General features: G+C 41.7%; 1 protein-coding gene across 2 annotated transcripts in view; it reads left to right on the top strand.

Moving 5' to 3' along the window:
* LOC108237193 (myoferlin-like) overlaps nt 1-21,261 on the top strand; it is a 27,205-nt gene continuing 5,944 nt past the window's right edge. The window contains exons 1-38 of one of the 2 annotated variants that reach the window (XM_017418451.3): nt 2-219; nt 799-854; nt 1,105-1,196; nt 5,362-5,470; nt 5,565-5,658; nt 5,759-5,922; nt 7,464-7,592; nt 7,686-7,748; nt 7,840-7,890; nt 7,991-8,021; nt 8,861-8,976; nt 9,077-9,203; nt 9,288-9,391; nt 9,496-9,564; nt 9,652-9,695; nt 10,630-10,712; nt 10,869-10,907; nt 11,210-11,334; nt 11,464-11,577; nt 11,694-11,871; nt 11,950-12,074; nt 12,273-12,382; nt 12,977-13,169; nt 13,310-13,465; nt 13,548-13,679; nt 13,882-14,045; nt 15,736-15,850; nt 16,047-16,149; nt 16,335-16,471; nt 16,634-16,804; nt 17,067-17,160; nt 17,247-17,324; nt 17,425-17,606; nt 17,869-18,027; nt 19,531-19,632; nt 19,726-19,887; nt 20,117-20,282; nt 20,376-20,452. In XM_017418451.3, the coding sequence (XP_017273940.1) occupies nt 132-219; nt 799-854; nt 1,105-1,196; nt 5,362-5,470; nt 5,565-5,658; nt 5,759-5,922; nt 7,464-7,592; nt 7,686-7,748; nt 7,840-7,890; nt 7,991-8,021; nt 8,861-8,976; nt 9,077-9,203; nt 9,288-9,391; nt 9,496-9,564; nt 9,652-9,695; nt 10,630-10,712; nt 10,869-10,907; nt 11,210-11,334; nt 11,464-11,577; nt 11,694-11,871; nt 11,950-12,074; nt 12,273-12,382; nt 12,977-13,169; nt 13,310-13,465; nt 13,548-13,679; nt 13,882-14,045; nt 15,736-15,850; nt 16,047-16,149; nt 16,335-16,471; nt 16,634-16,804; nt 17,067-17,160; nt 17,247-17,324; nt 17,425-17,606; nt 17,869-18,027; nt 19,531-19,632; nt 19,726-19,887; nt 20,117-20,282; nt 20,376-20,452 (4,302 nt within the window). In that variant the 5' untranslated portion in view covers nt 2-131. Of the gene's footprint in view, nt 220-798; nt 855-1,104; nt 1,197-5,361; nt 5,471-5,564; nt 5,659-5,758; nt 5,923-7,463; nt 7,593-7,685; nt 7,749-7,839; nt 7,891-7,990; nt 8,022-8,860; nt 8,977-9,076; nt 9,204-9,287; nt 9,392-9,495; nt 9,565-9,651; nt 9,696-10,629; nt 10,713-10,868; nt 10,908-11,209; nt 11,335-11,463; nt 11,578-11,693; nt 11,872-11,949; nt 12,075-12,272; nt 12,383-12,976; nt 13,170-13,309; nt 13,466-13,547; nt 13,680-13,881; nt 14,046-15,735; nt 15,851-16,046; nt 16,150-16,334; nt 16,472-16,633; nt 16,805-17,066; nt 17,161-17,246; nt 17,325-17,424; nt 17,607-17,868; nt 18,028-19,530; nt 19,633-19,725; nt 19,888-20,116; nt 20,283-20,375; nt 20,453-21,261 lie in introns of both variants that reach the window. The other variant, XM_017418453.3, reaches the window with a different exon arrangement.

Here is a 21,261-nt window from a genome sequence, read left to right on the forward strand (position 1 = left end):
CTCGGTCCTGCCCTGTTGGTCTCAGTGATGGGGCAGTGAGGATGCCAGAACTCCTCTGTCCTGTGTAGACCTCTCACTTTTTCTTTCCTCCTTTTCAATGGTCTGATCTTGGTCCTGCTTGTTTGGTCATCATGTTGCGGGTTGTGGTGGAGTCGGCTAAGAATCTCCCTAAAAAGAAACTCGGGAGCCCTGATCCAATCACATCTGTAACTTTTAAAGGTAGGTCCCTGCTTATAAGTTGATTTTTTTAATGCAATCTGTACTAAAAATAAACTGTAGCTCAACATTTGAGCTCATGATGTTTTTATAATTGGATTCTAATTTTTTACACATATCTGTGGCACTGGTTAACATAAAACAAGAAGAAAAAAAAAGCTCTGTTTTTAAAGTGGCATTCTAGACTAGGGGATTTTAAAAGGCTTTCCCAACGTGTTGCGGCAGTTCCAGAAGCAAAGAGAGCTGGGAGTGGCTGTGCTTGGACCTGTAACATTCACTGTGTACATATGGGCACATGAAGACAGAGGAGAAAGACAAGTTGGAAGTCGTTTTCACCTAAAGCTACCGTATTAGAATGAAACAGGTTTGAGTGATGCAGAGAAAGCACCCCCTTTCGGAGAGAGGTCGCAAAGCCATTCAGTCTCTGAGTTGACTCCACTTTTGTTTTATTTCCATCCTTGCCCCGGTGTCGTCACCGACTGGCGTGGGGTCCCGCTTTTTTTTTTTTTTTCTGCTGCTGCTGTCCAATCAGAGCATAAAACTCCCAACGTGCAGCCTTCAGTAATGATATTTCTATTTCAGATGAGAAGAAGAAAACCAAATCGATTGACAGCGAGGTGAACCCTGTGTGGAACGAGGTAATCAGTGCAGATATGGCCTTTTTGTTTTTTATGTTCAATCAGGTTTGATTAGTTGAGTGGAGCGGGGATTGATCACATCAAAATCTGATGACGTCATCCCGTCACTTACCACTTGACAGTCATGGTGTAGACTGTGATGCTGACTGTCCTCGGTGACTGATAATAAATCATTATTTGCTCATCGGGGCATGATACCAGCTAAAAGTCACATGAGCATCTTGGGTTTTTGTTTTTTTTTTCCTTTCAGGTGCTCGAGTTCGATCTAAAGGGCATTCCACTGGACTCTGGCTCCTATCTGGACGTTGTTGTGAAAGACTATGAGACAATTGGGAAAGATAAGTAAGTAGAACAACAGCTCAGAGAGGGCTTAGCTTTCTGTTAGCTTTGTGCAACAGGCAGATTCCAGGGATCTTGAGAGGAGACGTTAAGCCTCACCTGAGTGAATCACAGCTCAGCCGTGGTCCTTCTGGGAAATATGTCTGTGCAGATCCGTTTAAATCTGAAGGTGACACTGCTGGACGTCTCTTGGTGCTTTAAGGATACATATTTTTGCGAGCATCGCTCTGCCATTTTTCAAGGAAAAGAACGGCTTGCTTATGAGTATTTGAGTTATGCGGCTGCCTGTCTCCATCCCCTCACACCCTTCTTGCCATGCTGAGACTTGCTGAGCTGTGTGGGATGACAGATTCCGATTGGGCAACAAAGGATGAATGGATCCCTGTTTATCTTCTGTCTCGGGGTAGGATTTGGACGGTTACATTAGAACCCTGGAAATGCCTTCTGCCAGTGTGGAGTAGTTGCTGTAGAATAAAGGAGCTGGGACATGCAGCACAAACGCCGTAAATAACTTCTAACTGAAGCCACATGTGGGACCGCAGCAACACAAACCACAACAAATGTTTTTCCCCCGGCGTCAATAATTGCCACAATCAAAGCCTGTCAAAAGAAAAAGAGTCGGATGAAAGCGCTGCTCTGAACACGAGCTTTCAGTGAGTTAAAGTTTGCCTTTTGCCTGGGACAGTTGTGTCAAAGGAGGGGCCTTTTGACTCGACGTAGTCAGTAAATGAGACCATGTTACAAACTGAGTCAAGTTTTCCACTGGGCCGTCCTCCGGTCTGACACACTCCCCAAGGATCTACATGGTCTGTGTAAGCAGAGGAGGGCTTCCCTCCCACTTAAATACTTTCCAAGCTGCTGCCTCCTGTTGTCGTGGCAACAAAAAGGGGAACAAAAAGCAATGAGTATTTATAATTAAGTGCATTTCGGGAAAAAGAATATTCCGGTGCGATGTTGGATGTAAGTAGCAGCCGAGTATTTGGCCAATAAATTTATGATTCCAGCCAGGAGTTCCCTTACTTCCTGCATAAAGAAGAAAAAAAAATAAACCCACACTGTGAGTCATTGTCACAGCTGGAGGAATGTTAGTGCAAGAGTTTTAAACAGTTTCATAGATGTCTGAGCTGGAAGTATGAGATGGAAATTAAAAATTATGTTTTAGCATCTTTTGGAAGTGGGACTTGAGCAATTTAGTTTACCAGTGGATCACTTTTATAGTGCATCGTTTGTGAAGGCAGCGCCGAGTACCAACTCCATTGTTACAAAGGGACACAAAAGTAAGATATAATGCAATGAATTGTATTGTAAGAAAGCCACAGTCAACCTCAAATTACTACATTAAAGTCAAATGCATCAGGAGAAGCAAACTGGTAAAACCTGTATAAGGCTTTGAAACCTTTTAGTTTTTTGTATTTGGAACTATTCAAAATATTAGTTTTACCCTCCTAAAAAACAGAAAACCTTTAGAAATCGTTGTTGGCAGTGAAACAACAAAACAGACGTCTGTTTAAACAGCACCTTTTATTCGCGGCAAGTCGATCTTATAACAGGTTGAGTCTGAATTACACGCAGTCCAGCTGACAGTGGAAAGGAAGGACTCCCCTCCAACAGAACCAGAACCAGGATGGGCGGGAATCTTCCTTGACTGGTTTGGGGTTAAAAGGACAGGAAGGAGAAACAGACGAACGTAAACCCAGGTGTGATTTTTATGGAAGAAAAACCGAGAAGACAAAGTTAATGGCAGCAGTAATCGTGAACATAAAGATGGAGAATAGACGGTGGAGTGAGGAAATGTGGTCAGTCTGTCCTCCCAGCAGTCTGAGTCTATAGCAGCAGATCTAAACGAGAGCTCAGGAAACCCAAACCAACCCGAACTGTTATGTTTTGAACTGAAAGAAAGTCAAAGACGGTTCAGTCCTTTCTGGGGGAAAGTCTCAGTTTAATATCCATGCATCTTTCTGATTAGGAGTTAAGGAAAGAGCCAGAACTGAACATATTGTGTGTTGGTCCAGTGGTAATTGAAAACCATAAATACCTTCAACACTAAAAGGAAGGAAAACACCATTAACATTCAATGTTTTAAAAAAAACAAACAAATCAAACCAGGCGGGTCATTGTTTTTCTGCCTCTGTCGTTCACCAGAGCTTAACAATGGCCTCAAAGCCTGTTTTAGCCATTACACGTTTAAATATTAAGCCTCTCGTTCAAGCTTTTTTGCAATTCTATAACCAACCGTACTATAAAATTATCCCCCAGTGTGATATTAACCCTGTTGTCCATTAGTTCTTATCATAACGCAGCAAGGCCGAAAACCAAAGAGACACAAAGTGTAAAAGTCAAGACAAAAACAAAACAAACAGAGCAGATGGTTGACCCAGTTTTACCCCTAAATGGTTCGTAGGCAGAAGTTTGTGACATAGCTGTGCAAGTATGTTTCCTCATAGGGGTTATTCTTCCACTCGGAAGCTTTATTGGATTTATTGAGTCTCTGTAACTCAGGGGAAATCTCCCATGTTCACCTTGATTCTCCGTGTAGATGCCTACCAAACCAATGACTTCACATTTCCGGATCCAAAACACATTTTATCTTCAACCTTGGCCTTGCATTCTTTGAAGGAGTGCATATCACCCACCTTTCATGCCGAAGCTTTAGGCTGAGATCATCTTATGTTCAGAAACAAGGTTTTAACTGTTTTGGTCAAAACCTGAAAATAATGCAACCTGTGAGAGCTCAGCGTATGTGTTGGGGATGACTCTCGGCTACAGCCACATCAAATTCTTGCTCAATATCTGTAAAACCGACGGAGTCGTAGCTATTTTTGTTCTTCTAAAAGTCAGCTGGCTCTGACAGCCGTCCTGAATTGGGTCATCGTTCAAAACAGTGATCAGTTGTAGATTTTCATCTGACGATTTTCAGCGTTTCATTAAAATCCGTTCAGTGCTTCAGTGGTTTTGGTAAAAGACAGACAGACACAAAGGGTGATAATTATCTGCTTCCTCTTTTTTTCTTTTTTTTTTTTTTTTAGAAAAATATTTTTTCTCATTGTCATATCTTATCTTGCTGTGATCACCAGTTGTTTTAAATTCATAGATTCCACAGATGGTGGATCATAATTCTTCTCTGTGACGCAACTCTGCAAAACCGTCCTCCCATCAGGAGACCTGCCAAAAATAAAATTACTCAGCCGGCCCAGACTTGATACAGCACGATTTATTTGTAACACATTAGATTAGTTTTCTTTGAATGGAATGTAGTGGACCTCATCCTTTCCATATGGGTGTTTCAGATATTTGGCTGTCTAAAGATTAATTAAGCAACTTATTTGTTCATTCTGATTCCCAGTCGTAGTCACCTTCTTCCTTTGTTAAACATGAACTTTATTAGAGTTTAATTAGTAACGACATGTAAACTTTACATCAGGCAGTGCAGATTTTGGCTGCACCCCAGGAACAGTCACATCAATCCACCACAAGTAAAACATAATCATGTCATTTAAGGGGAAATCTGAGAACAGTCAAATACAGCACCATGCATTGGGAGATTTGTGAGACGTTAATCTCTTAATAAGTAAAGGAGTTTGTCGTGAATATCGTATAAACAGGTTTTTACACATTAAAATGTTAATGATTAGTTTTTTTTCCTCATAAAATCCTACTAAATGTTGACTCAGTCCCAAATATAAAAGACTTGATAGAGATCGATTCAGTTTACAGGGAGCGCACAGGAGCTTTACACATTTCAAGCCGTCACGGTTGGGTTTAGACGCCTCACTCTTGACCCGTTCCACGCGTCTGGTGTTCAGGCGTCCGTTCATGTAAGAAAATCACCGGCCGTCGAGGCAGCAAGCGGGAAATGATAAGTGTGCTGCCCTAACAGGTGCGTTCTGTTTGTCTGGGCAGGCAGGGCTTGTTAGCTCTGGGTGGTTACGTTCTGTGGGCTCCTTTTGTGAATGCCACTTCCTCTGAGCACGCACACATGCGGCATCGTATTTACATGCAGAGTCCGTAATCTGCCTCCCCGGGTGTCGGCCGTCTCCGAGGCTGGAGCACGCTTCTTGCTTAACCAAATCAGAAAATCTGCTCCGGGTTGTCCCTCGCTCGATGTTATACGCGTACTTCGTAAACATATTCAAGCAGTTCTGTGTCTAATTGATTGTTTGTTGTTTAGGTTTCTTGGGTCGACCAAAATCTCGTTGAGAGACCTTGCTTCGGGGCAAGCAAGATCGTTACCATCTAAAAATGTCCCGCTGGCCAGTGAAAGCGGGCAGAATATCGGTGTAAGTTTAAGCAGCTTAAACATACAAAACACAGGAAAGCTATCTGCTTTTTAAAGAAGTATAATGAAGTAAATAGCCGATGGTTTCTTTCTAGGCTACAATCAATCTTGTGGTTGCCTACGACCCTCCAGCCAGCGCCGTACCAAACCCCAATGACCCGCAAGGTGGAGAAGCTACAGTTGATGGTGGTATGTTTATGTGTTCACATTGAAGTACTACTTACTGGTTGCCTTGAGTTTGACATATTAGTTATTTGATCTCCGATCGTCTCGTCTTTCTGACGGTTAGGAGGTGGTGGCGATGGTGAGGAGGGAGGGGAGACCCTACCGGATGGGGTCCAAAGTGGCTCTGCGGGAATCTCCACATCCTCTGGCCAGCCTGTCAGCCTTCGCCAGAAGCTGGCCAGGGCACAGAGCCGCCACAGACTCATGAACAAACCGCAGGACTTTCAGGTCAGTCTGATAGGATTTTCAATTTTTTTTTTTGTCAAATTGTGTCATTTTAGTCTATTATAGAGCTACTTTAAATGGAAAATGCAAACGCCTATTCAAGCACTTGCTTTGTGTTCTTTCAGTGTCACACTGTTTTCGTTTGGACAGAGACCCAAATGTTGTTTTGCAAACTTAGCAGCTTCATGTCACGACACGACATTCTGTGCGACATTCTATTTCAGTGCAGTTGTGTAAGAAGCAGAGGTGAAACTGTGGAAAAAAAGTACAGCCAATCACTATCAGTTGAATTAGGACAGCAGACTTTATATGGCTGTAAAAGGGGGACAAATGTGCTTGAAATGATTGATTTGTTTAGTAGCGCTTACCTCCAAAGAGTAGCATGCGAGCCTCATTTCCATTCAGGGAAAGCGCAGGAACTGGACAGCAGGAGATTGGAGTGAAGTTATTCCCTCCCTTTGATTGTCTGGGGCAAATCATTTAGAGAAGAAAAGGTTTGTGCTGCCACGAGTCCCGTGTTGTGCCAACAGTGAAGCATTTGGATTAAAAGGCGTGTGCTTACTGACAAACACCGCCATGGGTGGCATCAAAATGGCCTCCGAGAGCAACTTCTCCCAACAACCCAGGCACAGTTTGGTGAGGATCCGCGCGCTCCCCAGCACGACGGAGCTCCGTGTCACAAGGCAGGAGCGATAACTGATAACTCAAAGCTCAGGACATTCATATTTTGGACTCGTGGCCAAAAACATGTCAGGTGGAGAAACAAAAAGCAACAAATGGTGTTTTGTAGATAGAAATTTTTTTGGAAAATTAGAAAATGTTTTTAAATGTTCTTCAGTAGATCATATAAAAACAAACAAACTAAACATAATGAGGCCCCAAAACGTAACATTTGTGCCGACACAGTAGTTCTCTCTGAGTAATTTTCATGCGTGTTGCTTCCAACCGTGGTCATGGAGAGTGGGAGCAGATGCTTATATTTAAAGATTCAATGAGTATTATGAGATATGAGTAATCACAAGCAAAGTTATTCCACAACATACTAGAAAAAACCTGAGTCATGTTCAGCCAAATAAGTACTTCCCATGGAAACGATTGTCTTTTGAATCATTTTGTCTACAGATGGAGGTGATTTTGTACAAAAGACACAAGAAATTGTAGCTTTTTCATTCCTTTCATTCACTTATCATTAAGTGTGATATTTTTTATGTGTAAAAAGTCAGTAACACTTTGTCTCGGGAGCTAGTTTTGCCTTCTTCAGTAGAAAAACATTTTGCATATTTTACAAAAACACAAATGTTGAGTCATTTACATAATGGCCACTGTTTCGACAAGAAGCGAACCTTTGCTTCTTCAGAATACGTTAACATTAATAGTATGTATGGTGTAGCTCATCTTTTTCCCTGAAAACTCAAGTACGTTTAGGTTTCGTCCTATTTTTCTGGCTTCATTTGTAGAAGCACCTCGTGGACTACAACAACGAGAACTATTTGTGCTCTAAAGATAATAAAGATAACTTGTTTTTTCTCCACCGTTTCGTTCAGATCCGTGTTCGGATCATCGAGGCCCGTCAGTTGTCTGGCAACAACATCAAACCTGTGGTGAAGGTCAGTGTGGGTGGAGAGACCCACAGGACGAGGATCAAGAGGGGAAATAACCCCTTCTTTGACGAGGTAATACCACCCACAGACAGCACACAGCACCAGTTAATAAAAAAAATGAACAAAATAAATAAAATGTATGTAACGAATGCGTTTATTTTGCAGATGTTCTTCTACAATGTTCACATGCTGCCGTCAGATTTGTTTGAACAGAACATCCATTTCCGGGTAAGCATGGAAATGTTGTGGTTTTCTGTCAGCATGTAGGCGTGTCTGTCAGCTCCAGCATCAACTTTCACTTGTTTCTCTCTCTTTTCAGGTGTACAATTCATATTCATTGCGAGCTGACAGTCTTATGGGTGAATTTAAGGTAAATAGCGTGACGTCCACCAAACCAAATTCTTGAAATATGTAAAAGGAATGTCTTTGATGTTCACATAAGTTCTTGTTTTTGATTTTTTTTCACACAGCTGGATGTTGGTTATGTTTATGATGAAACAGGTGAGCTTGCATCCAGAGTCATTTCCTTTTTGCAAAATACATTATTATTATTATTAACAGCAAATAAGCATTCAAGATTTGGGTTTAATAAACATTCAAGTCAGCTTTTTTGTTTGACTGACTAAGCATTTCTACAACTGATATATAAACAGTATATATAATGTTTTTTTGTTCTTTTTTCTACTGCTGGTGTAAAGTGACAAACCACAAGCTAACTGTCTGGCTAATTATGACTTTTAGAACTTTTTGAATAGCTCTATCCTTTTAGCCTCTTTTATTTGATTTGTATATATTATTTACCTTCACTGGTTCACTTTTAACCAATCCCGTGTTTACTGTCTGCAGTGAGAAGCTTTTATTTTGAAATGAATGTAGCTCTAAGCCCATAAATGTTATTTTACAGTGGTTGGCCATCACAAAATGGCTGCCACCAAGTGACCATAGTGTAGCATGAATGCTAGTAGGAGGTGATGGTGTCCAAGCACAGCTAAAAGGAGAATAGTTGACCAAATTCAGAAAGAAACTTTAAGATTTCCTTCTAAAACATGTAGTTGATATTAGTTATTAGCAAATGCTAACCCCTTTTTTAACAGCTATTAGTTAGCTAACAAGCTACAAATAAAAAAAATGGTGGTGCTGTGTTGAAAACTTGCCACTACGATGAACAAATACAATATTTGAAGATAAAAATAAATTAAAATGCATTCCGTTTGGGTTGTGGCTCATACATATTTACATTACATTTGTCCATTTTCCAGTACATTCCACCAGCTGATCCGTATTAATGTATTTTGTGTGTCTTTTAAGCAGATAATTATTTACATTTGGTCTAATTTCAGCCCACTGTGTTATGAGGAAATGGCTCCTGCTGAATGACCCGGATGACTCCAGCTCTGCGGCTAAAGGCTACCTCAAAGTCAGCCTCTTCGTAGTTGGGACAGGAGACGAGCCTCCGGTGCGACTTGCCCACTACAGCCTCTGCTCATTGATGCTGCTGCAGCTTCGTTTCTCTTATGCTCATCTTATCGAGTGTTTTATATCCAAACTAACTGCAGGTGGAGAAGAGGGAGTCTAATGATGACCAGGATGACATCGAGAGCAACCTGCTGCTGCCGGCGGGCGTAACTCTGCGATGGGCAACTCTGTCATTAAAGGTCTTCAGAGCCGAGGACATTCCACAGAGTAAGAAAAGAATCAGCACTTTGCGTATTACGACTGTGAATCTGGTACACTGATGCCAGTCTGCTCACTGTCTTCTCTTTTCAGTGGATGATGCGTTCGTCCAAACTTTAAAAGGGATTTTTGGGGGAGAAGAAAACAAGAAGAACCTGGTGGATCCTTTTCTAGAAGCTCGATTTGCTGGCAAAAAGGTTGCAGCTCATTCCACATATTCCAGCGAAAATAAACCAAATCAGATATCGTTACACTGTAGAGAGAAAGCTAATCCAAGTTTTTTTTCCCTCTGTTGCTCCAGTTGTGCACTCAGATCATTGAGAAGAATGCAAATCCAGAGTGGAATCAAGTTTTGAACCTCCAAGTCAAAGTAATGAGTCTCGAATGTGAAGCCATAGAGAAAAGGCACATGAAAGTCCTTGTTCCTTGTTTGACATGTTTCTTGTATTTAATATAGTTCCCATCCATGTGTGAGCGCGTCAAACTGACCGTCTATGATTGGTAAGTCAGCCTTAAGTGAAGTGAAGTGAAATTTATTTATATAGCACTTTTCCTCAACAAGGCGATTCAAAGTGCTTTACAACACAGAAACAACAATCAGGTGCAGAATCAAATACAGATAAAAACATCATATCAAACATCATAAAAACATCATAATCAAATATAGAGATACAGAAGTAAAAACATCAATTATGTATAATCTAAATGAAATATAAGATTATCTAAATAAAATCATGAAACTAAACGTATCTAAACATGAGCTAAGACAGTCAAAATAGTAGCTAAGATATGAGCTAAGATAAACTAAACTAAACTAAACTAAATGTACAGGAAGGCTAAATAAGCTAACATAAACTGAAACATGATAATGCTAAACTAAAGGTACAACATGGCTAACTAAACATTAACTAACTGTAAATGTTTTGGGGGGTTTTTCAAAGTTGAGCATACAGCTGAGTGTTTGTCTGACGGAGTTACACTGAGAAAATGCGTTCTATTTTCGTGTCTGTATTTGTGTGTGAGTGTGTATCACTGCCCGACACTAACCACGCAAGAACGACAGAGCGCTGCGCCTCGAACTGTGGCGGCCCTGCCCTTTCCCTTAATAACACCCTCTGTTGGCGCTGTGGGCTAATTTTCATCACCGTGTGTGCATTTCTGAGTATATGAGCGGTCAGATAGCTCAGGGAGAAAGAAGGCCAGGAGGAAGTAAGCGCAAGAGGAAGGGGTTAGGCGACTGCTGATAACACAGTTAAATCTGAGAGCCAATAGACTTCCTATTCAAACTAAAATCAACAATAAATGAGACTATATTGTTGCAATTACTGGACTTATATGGCTTAGCGATTTACTTATCGTAATATTTACACATCACTAAGGGTTGTTACAGGAGTGCTACTGTGTGTGTAGTTAAAGGCAATTTGTGTGATTTCAGGGATCGTTTGACAGGAAATGATGCAGTTGGCACCACATACCTGAACCTGGCCAAGATAGCCTCCTCTGGTGGAGAAGTGGAAGGTATAATGTTGATAAAATGCTCAATAAGCCTGGGTTTTATGTAAAAACTTTAGAGCAGAGGTTATAAGCGTCTGTGTTTTTTTTCTATATATTGTCTGATTGTGTAATTTCTGAAAGGTACTTCAATTGTCTTGTTCTTTTTTCCTTTTGAAATAGAAGAACATGCCAGAAATGCGGAAATATCGTCATATGAAGGTTCACCCGAGCTCTTTTTTTAAACTCATTTTTGCTCCGTTTTGCATGCGATCTAACTCGCTGTGCGCATGTCGTGCATGCTAAAATTCCAAAGAAGTCTGGTCCTGTTTGTGCTCCTCGCTCATAGCCACGCTTTGTCCTGTTTCGACAAGATTTAAATGTTAACCTCATGCCATTTTGTCACTGTCATTGCTTCCACCCGCTTTCCCGGCATTAACCGTGTCCACGTAAATACAGCCAGCTTCACCTACATTGAGTGATAGCTTTCCCTGAAAGGTCTGATTCTGAGCTCGTCTCTCCAGCTAACTCGGGGGAATCTGAGGTGGGGTTCCTGCCTGTGTTTGGACCCTGCTATATTAACCTGTATGGAAGCCCCAGAGAGTTCAGCGGCCTGCCAGACCCCTACGAGAATCTCAATTTTGGCGAGGTAAAGAAGTCCGCACGATTGATTTTTTTTCCCATCTAACTACAAATTTGCCTTCCTGTTGACAGTAATCTTCAAATGTCCGTCTTGGGATTTTTTGAGGGTTCATGTCAACGCTTTCTCTTTGCACAGGGAGAAGGAGTGGCCTACCGGGGCAGGATTCTGGTCGAACTGTCCACTAAGTTAGAGAGGAAAGTGGACAAAACGGTAGAAAGCGTCCCCAGCGATGACCTCCTGGTGGTGCAGGTACTGTGACCTTTAATCCACTCACGAACATAAGCGTGATTTGAGATGAGAACTCATGGAGACAAATTTCAGCTTCAGAAACACTTCCTCACTATCTCCTTTCCATTCCCTTTCAGAAGTACCAACGCAGGAGGAAATACTGTCTGTGTGCAGTCTTCCACAGCGCCTCCATGATTCAGGAGCCCGGCGAGCCAATCCAGTTCGAGGTCAGCATCGGTAACTACGGCAACAAACTGGACACCACTTGCAAACCCCTGGCCTCCACCACTCAGTATAGCTGTGCTGTTTTTGACGGTGAGTAATGAAATCAGGGCCTAAAACGCTCTAAAATACATTTACAGATCTTCGTGTTAACTAGTTGGATTTTTCCAGGTAACCAATATTACTACCTGCCCTGGGCAAACACGAAGCCGGTCGTTGTGGTTACGTCGTTCTGGGAAGACATCAGCCACCGCCTGAATTCTGTCAACATTATCCTCTACATTACTCAGCGCCTGGTAATAATACACTGCTATCACCCTGTAATCTTCAAAAAGGATTTTGTTTAAATTTAAAGCATTTTTTGTTGCTCAGTTCGCTTCAGCTCTCCGCTGTAGGCTTGTAGTACTTCATGCTTATGTCGGTGTGAGTAGCAGTAATAGAGGTTTAGGAGGCAAACATAATCCTCCGTCTTACATTGTTTGTTGCTGTTTTAGGAATCCAACCTGGGGGCGTTTAAAACTGCCATGTTGGCGAAAGTCTCCGACAACCAGCTTGCAGAGGTGTGGCTGAAGCTGCTCAATATGCTGATTGAAGACCTGGAAAGGTAAACGCAGGAAGTGTCGCCGAGCTGTCCAGCACCGTTTCTCTTGCTTGTGGTGGTTTTGATGTAATGCAGTTATATGAATCTAGAAGTTAGATAGAAATAATTAAGCAAGAAAACAAATGAACCAGTAACGGTCTTAGGAGTTATAGTGATTTCAGAAATTTATCAACAGCCTAGCAGTCCTTGAAGGAATACATATCGCTTATATATTGTGAAAAGTTAATGGCTAAATTTTAAGCTTAGCTCTAGTGCGATCTGCTAGTGCTGATAGCATGTGTTGGGGATCAATCTCAGCTCTTACCACACACAATTTTAGCTTAGTATCTATAAAATTCACTGAGTTGTAGCCATTTACGTGTTTGCTGAAGTTGATTAGCTGTGCTGGCCATCAGTTGAGGACGCACACTGAATGATTCCTTTCTGAAGGTTTCATTTAAACACCGTCCAGCGGTTCATGAAATATTTTTGCTAACAGACAGACACACGGACATAAACATTATCGCCCACCTTTCGATGGTGCCCGAGTGCCGAGAGAGCATGTTAACTTCTGACCGCCGTAAATTAAGCCCAAGTTTGTGTGTTTTTTTTCTTGAGTTTCCCAACACCTGAGCTGGAGGGCTGCTCCAACCTGACGTCTCTCGACATCCAAATCAAGAAACTGCGAGACAGCGCTTTGACTTCCATCATGGAAGCAGCCAGGCGGATGAGGGAGGAGGCCAGAGAGATCCCTGACACTCTGCCGGACATAGAAAGCTGGGTGGAAAAGCTCAACCAACTGGCTGAAGAGGTACGAATGCAGGAAGCAGGTTTGATTGGTCACTGAAGATTAGTTTTAGATGATCTTGATTTTTATCCATATTAGGCTAACTGTTAGGTATGGACGGTAAGCACTTTGTATTTATGGGGGAATATTCTCACTTTTCTCAGCCCCAGAACAGCATGCCCGACGTGATCATCTGGATGCTTCGCGGTGAGAAGAGGGTGGCCTACAGCCGCATCCCAGCTCACCAGATCCTTTATTCCACGTACAGTGAGCAGGCCTGCGGACGACACTGTGGCAAGCTAAAGACCATCCTTTTACAGGTTAACACACACAAACCACAGGCAAGGACGGGTTTGAGCCCATTAGAGTCTTCTCAGTCCTAATGCTTGTTGAACCCCGCAGTACCCCATGGACAAGACCAAAGGCTTGAAGGTGCCAGTTCAGATCAGAGTCAGCATGTGGCTCGGTCTCTCCGCACACGAGAAGAAGTTCAACGCTTTCTCTGAGGGAACCTTCAGTGTGTTTGCTGAGATGGTAAATCCCTTTCTCCCATCAAAATACTATCACCTAACACGTCCGTGTTCACAAACCTTTTATAGCAAGTGTCTGGATTAGTTTTTCAGCTTGCAATTTGATACTTTGAACTTCAAACAGTTCACATTGACCTAAAAGCAACAAAATGTCTACCGATCGAATCATCTCACAAAAGTGTAAATGTCCTTCCTTGTATTTACAGTACGAAAACCAGGCGAAGGTCTTTGGGAAGTGGGGGACCACCGGTCTGGTGGGACGCCACAAATTCTCAGACGTAACGGGCAAACTGAAGCTGAAACAGGAGTATTTCATGCCACCCAGAGGATGGGAGTGGGAGTCTGACTGGTTCATCGACCCAGAAAAAGCGTGAGCATGATTGGATATAATCACTTGGCGTCTAAAGAAAAAGACAATCTTTTAACGTTTTAGACTTGTCCGAACTTAATAGAGGTTTGAACACTGATTGCATTGATTGGTGTCTTTCCCCCCTGCTTTAAAGGCTGTGTCTGTTTTTTTTTTTTCTGTTTACATTTTTCTCATTCCACGGACTGTTTTAATGGCTGTGCCAGACTGTTTCAGTGAGCTGGAATTTCCTTTTTACTCGTTAATTCCACTTCTGTCAGCTTAAGAGCAGTCACTCTTTGTACTCCATGCACTGTGCTTGAGTTTTCTAAGCACAGGTTTTCCCAGCATTCTTAGTACTGTTTTTTTTTTTTTCTTGTCCTCCAAGCAGTAACTACTCTACATCTATCTGTTCTGGCAAGAGATGCAGAAGAAAAAACTGAATAAGGACAGAAATACAAAAAAAAAATCTGTGTTAATTTTACAACGCTATTTTTGAAGATATTGGGAGGTTTATGTAAATGTTTGAACTAAGAAACTGTAATATTTTTAGAAAAAAAAGGTCTTTTTGAATTTGATGACAGCAACACATTGCAACAAAAGGCTGTAAAAGTAAGTGGTATGGAAAAAAAAACAGCTGGATGAAGATTTTGCAACTAATTAAGTTAATTGAAAACAGGTCAGTAGGAGGACTGGGTATAAAAAGAGCATTTTAGAGAGTTTGAATCTCTCAGATTGAACATGGGCAGAGGTTCATCAGGTTTTGAAAAACTTTGCCTTGTCCTCTGTACTAAAGAGGAGAGGGACTATCTAGCCCGTTATCAGTGCTCAGTTCAAAAGCCTGCCTCTCTGATGGTATGGGGGTGCATTTGTGCCTCTGGCATAAGCATCTGGAAAGGCTCCATCAATACTGAACAGTACATACAGATTTTAGAGCAACATATCCAGTCCATGCCTGTTTTCGTGGAAGGCCATGCGTATTTTAGCAAGACGATCCAAAACCACAGACTGCATCCTTTACAGCAGCATGGCTTCATACAGAAAAGTCCAGGTGCTGAACTGATCTGCCTGCAGTCCAGACCTCTCAACAAAGACCCAGAACTGCTGAACAGCTAGAATTCTACATCAGACAAGAATGGGACAACATCACCCTCCAAAAACTCAAGCAACTCTTTTCGGTTCCTAGATGTTTACAAACGGTAGTTTTAAGAATTGAAGATGCTTCACAGTGACAATCATGACCCTGTCCCAACTTTTCTGAGAGGTATTGCTGCCATAAAATTCAAAACTGCTTTTTTTCTCCCTCGTAAAAATGGTACAGTTTGTTAGTTTAAACATTTGATATGTTTACTATGTTCTATTGTGACTAAAATATGGGTTTGAGATGTGAAAAGCACTGCATTGTTTTTATTTACATTTTACACAACTTCCTAATTGTTTTGAATATGGGGTTCTTTATTAATTTGTCTTTCAGTATTAAACTAGGGGAGACAAAAAACCTCCTGTAAAACAAAAAGAAAGCTTATTTTGACCACTTGATTTTACTATATGTAGAGTTTCTGGACATGCAAAAGCTTCTATCTCTGTCACAGTATATTCCTTTGTGACAAAGCCACTAAGGGATGCCGGACTGTTATCAAAGTGGTTTTGAATTTTCTTTATTGCCCTTTTATAGTTTTTAAATCGATGCTCCATGCTTTTGGCTTTGTTTCAGTCTGCTCACCGAGGCAGATGCAGGACACACCGAGTTTATGGATGAGGTTTTCCAGAATGAGACCCGTTTCCCCGGTGGAGAGTGGAAGGCCGCCTCTGAGCCGTACACCGACGTGGTGAGGCCAGCGAGCTGGCATGCAAATATTGTGCCGGGTTGTTGCAAATGACACGAGACACAATCTAGACACTCCGATAAACAGAAATACACACGAGTTTTTACACATGGATAGTAAACGGATCCAAACACTTTTTTTTTTTTACAAATATAAAAATGTACATTAACAGTTTTTTTCTCTTTTAATTGTTTCACAGAATGGAGAGAAGAGTCGTAACCCTGCAGAGTTTGACTGTCCTCCAGGTTGGACGTGGGAGGACGACTGGACTGTGGACGACAACAGAGCTGTGGATGATCAAGGTCCAGAAATTCACTTAACAGCTGAAACCTAAATAACACTGAGCTTCTTAATAAGTGTTTTTCACCTCCAAGTGAAGTCAGTTATTCTAAAACACACATGCAATGGCTCCGAATGAGTTTTCATTCAGACTCCAATGAATTTAGGAATAACTGTCCCTTTGTCTCGGTGTGAATGTAATCTAAAGGCTGGGAGTACGGAGTGACCATCCCTCCAGATGATAAGCCTCGATCCTGGGTCCCTGCAGAGAAGGTGTACCACGTCCACCGCAGGAGGAGGCTGGTTCGACCTCGTAAGAGAGCTCCTGGAGGAGCAACAGTTGAGGTCAGCTCAGACTCTCGCTCATTTTGTGATTAGATTATACTAAGTACTGTTATTTCTCAGCGATAATAAGCTGAATTTCTGATTTCCCCAGTCTATAGTTATGTTACTGATCACCTCAAAAGTAAATTAAACGTTTGTCCTGGGTGTTTCATTTACACACAGAGGAGAGATCGAGGTGACCCCGAAGGCTGGGAGTTCTCCTCTCTGATTGGCTGGAAATTCCACAGAAACGAGCGTTCCTCAGACACGTTTCGTCGACGGCGCTGGAGGCGAAAGATGGCGCCCGAAGATCGCCTCGGAGCGTGTGCCATCTTCCAGCTGGAGGGGGCTCTGGTGAGTTTAAAAAAAAAGAAAAAAAGATATGAAATATCTTGATATTGACAAATCTGGATCTGCTTCCACAAAGCAGTCAGCTTTTTCTGGTCTGCGAATAGTCAGAATTCAGACGGCTGAGCAGTTCTTGGTAAACTAGAAAGGGAAGAAATGTAAAAGCAGGAACTGACTGTGAGCTTACGGAGTCGCTGAAGATTTACAAATATTTACCTAAGAGTTTAACACATCCACATTCCCAGTGTCTGGTTTCTTTGGTGTGCAGGGTATTGATACAGAGGACAAAGAGAAGGGCTCCAAAGTTGATGCCACCAAATTGTTTGGGGCCAACACGCCCACCGTGTCCTGCTCCTTTGACAGTGAGTACCACAAAGTGAACACGGATGGAAATGCTATTGGCTAAATGTAATACATGTTTCATTTTTAATTTATTAATATTTTGTAGGATCGTATGTGTACCACCTCCGTGTCTACGTCTATCAGGCAAGGAACCTGACGTCTATGGACAAAGATAGTTTTTCCGGTAGGTTAAAAACACAACTGGGAGCTTAGCTTGTAAGATGAATTCTCAAATTTTCAGTGGATTTCACGGTTTGAGTTGAATAACTTTTCATCGGTTACAGATCCGTACGCACACGTGTCCTTCCTTCATCTTAGTAAGACAACGGAGAAGCTCAAAGCAACGCTGAACCCAACCTGGGACCAAACTCTGATTTTTCACGACATCGAGATTTATGGAGACCCCCAGAACATCGTTGACTGTCCCCCTGATGTGGTGCTGGAGTTCTACGACAGTGACCAAGTGGTAGGCTGTGGGAGATGCACATGGATACGGTTAAATATAGATCAGTAACAAATTAATCCATTCTAAATCATGTTTTAAGACCGAGTAGAAGAATGATGCATTTCTCTGTAAAGACATCCTGTCAGCTTGTGAATGCTGTTCTTTATTTTGTTTTCCAAGTAACGCATTAAACCCTACCAAATAGCTCTCTAAATTGAATTTGAGACTCATTCGTTAAACAGCATGGGAAATGCTACTAAAAATCACATGATCGTCTGTGCAGGGGAAGGATGAAATGCTTGGCCGCAGCATTTGCAGCCCCTTGGTGAAGCTGAATCCTGGTATGGATGAGACACCCAGGCTGCTGTGGCATCCCGTCATCCAGAAGGGACAGAAGGCTGGGGAGGCCCTTGTGGCCGCCGAACTCATTCTTAAAGACAAGGTTAGCCATGAAAGCAAAGGAAAGAATGTCTGTTTAAAAAAATACTGAAATGTGATTTTTTTTAAATTCTGTCCCAAATTCTGAAGCACTCAAAAATGTATCAGCTTCTTAACATATGACTCCCAATACTGTATATTTCATGATTTTCTTAAATGATTTAGACACTAGTTTGATGATTGATTGCATCAGGCCAACAAGTACATTATAAAATCCTATTGGTTACATTTGAAGAACAGAAGCACCTTATCTGAGATACAAGAAACAATTAAAAATAACTTAATGTCCCTCTTTATCACTTTGACCATTAAAGTGTCCAGAGGTGCAAAGCCACTGCACATCTTTCTTTACAGCATGTTTTAAATACCAGATACGACTTCTTGTGTTGATTCCATACATTTTTAGAATTATCAATAGTATAACAGAGCAAATAAAAAGCAGCTTACAAGTTAAAAGATGAATGATGAAGATAGCATGCACACACATTTACTTGCAGTAAGTCAGAGGTGTCCAATCCTGGTCCTGGAGGGCCACTATCCTGCATGTTTTAGTTGTTTCTCTGCTCTTCAGCAGATCATTAAGTTCTGTGCAAGCCTGTTAATCACTCAGTCATTCTAATCAGCTGCGTCAAAGCAGAGACACACCTAAAACATGCAGGATGGTGGCCCTCCAGAACCAGGATTTGACACCACTGCAGTAAATAGTTTAAATAATGTGCTGCTACTCTAGCACATAGGCTGGAAAGGCTTTGCAATAAGTACAGAGTGACTGCTGTGGACATCTGCAATTACCACCCTTCTGCAGGGGTGCCACCAGGGGGGGGGTTAGGGGGACGGCAGCCCCCTTAGCCAGGATTTCTTTGTCCTCCTTTAAATTTTCCCGAGCTGTTTGGGATCAGTAGAACCTCAAAAACAAAAAAAACAATCATTGTTTTTAAACCATGTGTAGTTAACAAATAAATAAATATTTTATGAATTTAAAAATAAAACAACTTTAAAGCTAGTTGTTGAATCAACGGCTCTAAGCTGAACAGAAAAAAAAAATATTCGCAGAAAGCAGGTTGCAGGATCTCTGGAGGTTTTATATGTAATATTTTTTTATAAATATAAGTTTGAGAAGACATGTACTTGTTTTATTAGTAATATCAACTGTATAACAGAAGAAAAAAACAAGGTAGATCTATATCAGAAGGCGATACCCCAACTCCTATAATGCAGCATATGTCATATAAAGGGTGTCTTCAAATAATATGACAACAACATAATAAACCCACTGAAATTCTGGTGTGGCTTTTGGTTTTGGTGTACCACCTCAAGCTTTTCAGTGGCCTCTTCTTCTGGAGTCTCCTCTGCTCCTCTGGTACGTTTCTGTGTCATCTTAAGACTGCAGTGCACGTGTGCAAATGACTTTACTTTGAAAGAATTGTAAGGTGTAGTCTTGCACGCATATTATGTTTTCCTTTGTTATTTAAATGAAAGTTTTAAAAGAGTCTTTCTGTCTTTGTAGTCAGGCGACTCGGATCTTCCCCTGCTGCCGTCAAAGAGAGCCGAGAACCTCTACATGGTTCCTCAGGGCATTCGGCCTGTGGTGCAGCTCACGGCGGTGGAGGTATGCATCAACCTTACACGCTCCTGACCTCATCTGCATCTCGCCTGTTCTGACCGTCTCTTCTGTGTTTGTGCTTTTTTTTTTTTTTTTTAGATTCTCGCATGGGGTCTGAGGAACATGAAACCGTTTCAGCTGGCCGCGGTGTCTTCACCCAGCCTCGTGGTGGAGTGTGGCGGGCAGAGGGTGGAGTCGGCGGTCATCAAGAACATGAAAAAGAGCCCCAACTTCCCCAGCTCTGTCCTCTTCATCAAAGTGGTAATGAGGGCTTATCAATTTACTGGGTTGGTGGTGGGATTTGACAAACAAATGTCCAAGAATAAGGAAAGTATAGGTACAGCTATTGAACTGAAGAGACTAAAATTGTGAAAAAAATAGATAATATACTTCAACTTTTGTCATTGGGTGAGAATATAATAATACAACAATAGTAATCATAAAGTTGCTTCCTCCTTACAGTGTAATATTTTCTTTACTCTCCATTCAGCTCCTTCCGAAGAACGAGATGTACACCCCTCCCATTGTGCTGAAGGTGATTGACCACCGTCCGTTCGGCAGAAAGCCTGTGGTAGGTCAGTGCACCATCACGTCCCTGGAGCAGTTCCGGTGTGACCCGTACGTCATCGTTTCCGAGGGAGCCAGGGCCTCCAAGAGTGAGTGTGGATACCGGAAACGGCTCATTACAAATGACCTGACGCTCCTGGAAGAGAAAAAATCCTCGTTCTGATGTTGTTTTTATTGAACAGTGGCTCTGATGATGGCTTCATCTCATAAAGATGTCTCTATTACCATGGAAGAGACGAGACCGCTGCTCGAAGCGCAGGTAGGTGCCTCCTATCGCTGCCATGAAGTTGCCTCTGTTCTCTGATCCAAAAATTTGGCTTTCAAGTCAAATTTGATAAACCTCGTTACTCTGGATTACAGTTTTTGTACAGCATGTCAGCTGCTGTCAACAAAATGGCTTCCTGTGATTCCTGCTTTGTATGTATAATTACTTGTTAAAGCTTTTCTAATCCACAAAACCAATGACACCGATGGCCGAGAATCAAGCGTCTGAGGTTGTCACCATGTTATTAATCCTCATGGGAGAAATCACAATAGATGGGATTTTACCTAATTTATCTGGAGCTGTTTTAATGAGCACATTTAATCATTTCAGCCATGGCAAGGGCGTAACATGTGGATCAGCAAAATGACCCGGGGCAGCTCGCTCAACAAGAACTAGTTTTAAGCTCTTGAGTCTCATCTTCAGTGATGTGTCGAAAAGGGAAATTCTACAGATTTGCATGAAGCTGTTACAAAATAAAAAATAAAACCTTATCAGATGTTCTGTAAAGAGGCAAATAAGATCAATTTTTATGTGTAAAATGTGAGACTTCTGCTGGCAGCAAGTTAGCTTAGCCAAGCATAAAAAGACAGGAAATGGCGGGAAAAAGCAACACCAGGTTGTGTAACCTTGAAAAACAAAACAGAAATTTAATGTTTAGGTTTTTTTTTTAGCCTGATCAAATTTTAATGTTTTTAAAGACTATATATAATTACACAGAAAAAAAAAACATTTTAACATTTATTTTCCATCCTAATGTAAGTTTCTGTCACAGCATGTTTTTTTCTCAGTACCACCGCTAGCAT

This window comes from Kryptolebias marmoratus, linkage group LG17 (assembly GCF_001649575.2).
Source record: "Kryptolebias marmoratus isolate JLee-2015 linkage group LG17, ASM164957v2, whole genome shotgun sequence".
NCBI classification, from domain to species: Eukaryota; Metazoa; Chordata; class Actinopteri; order Cyprinodontiformes; family Rivulidae; genus Kryptolebias; species Kryptolebias marmoratus.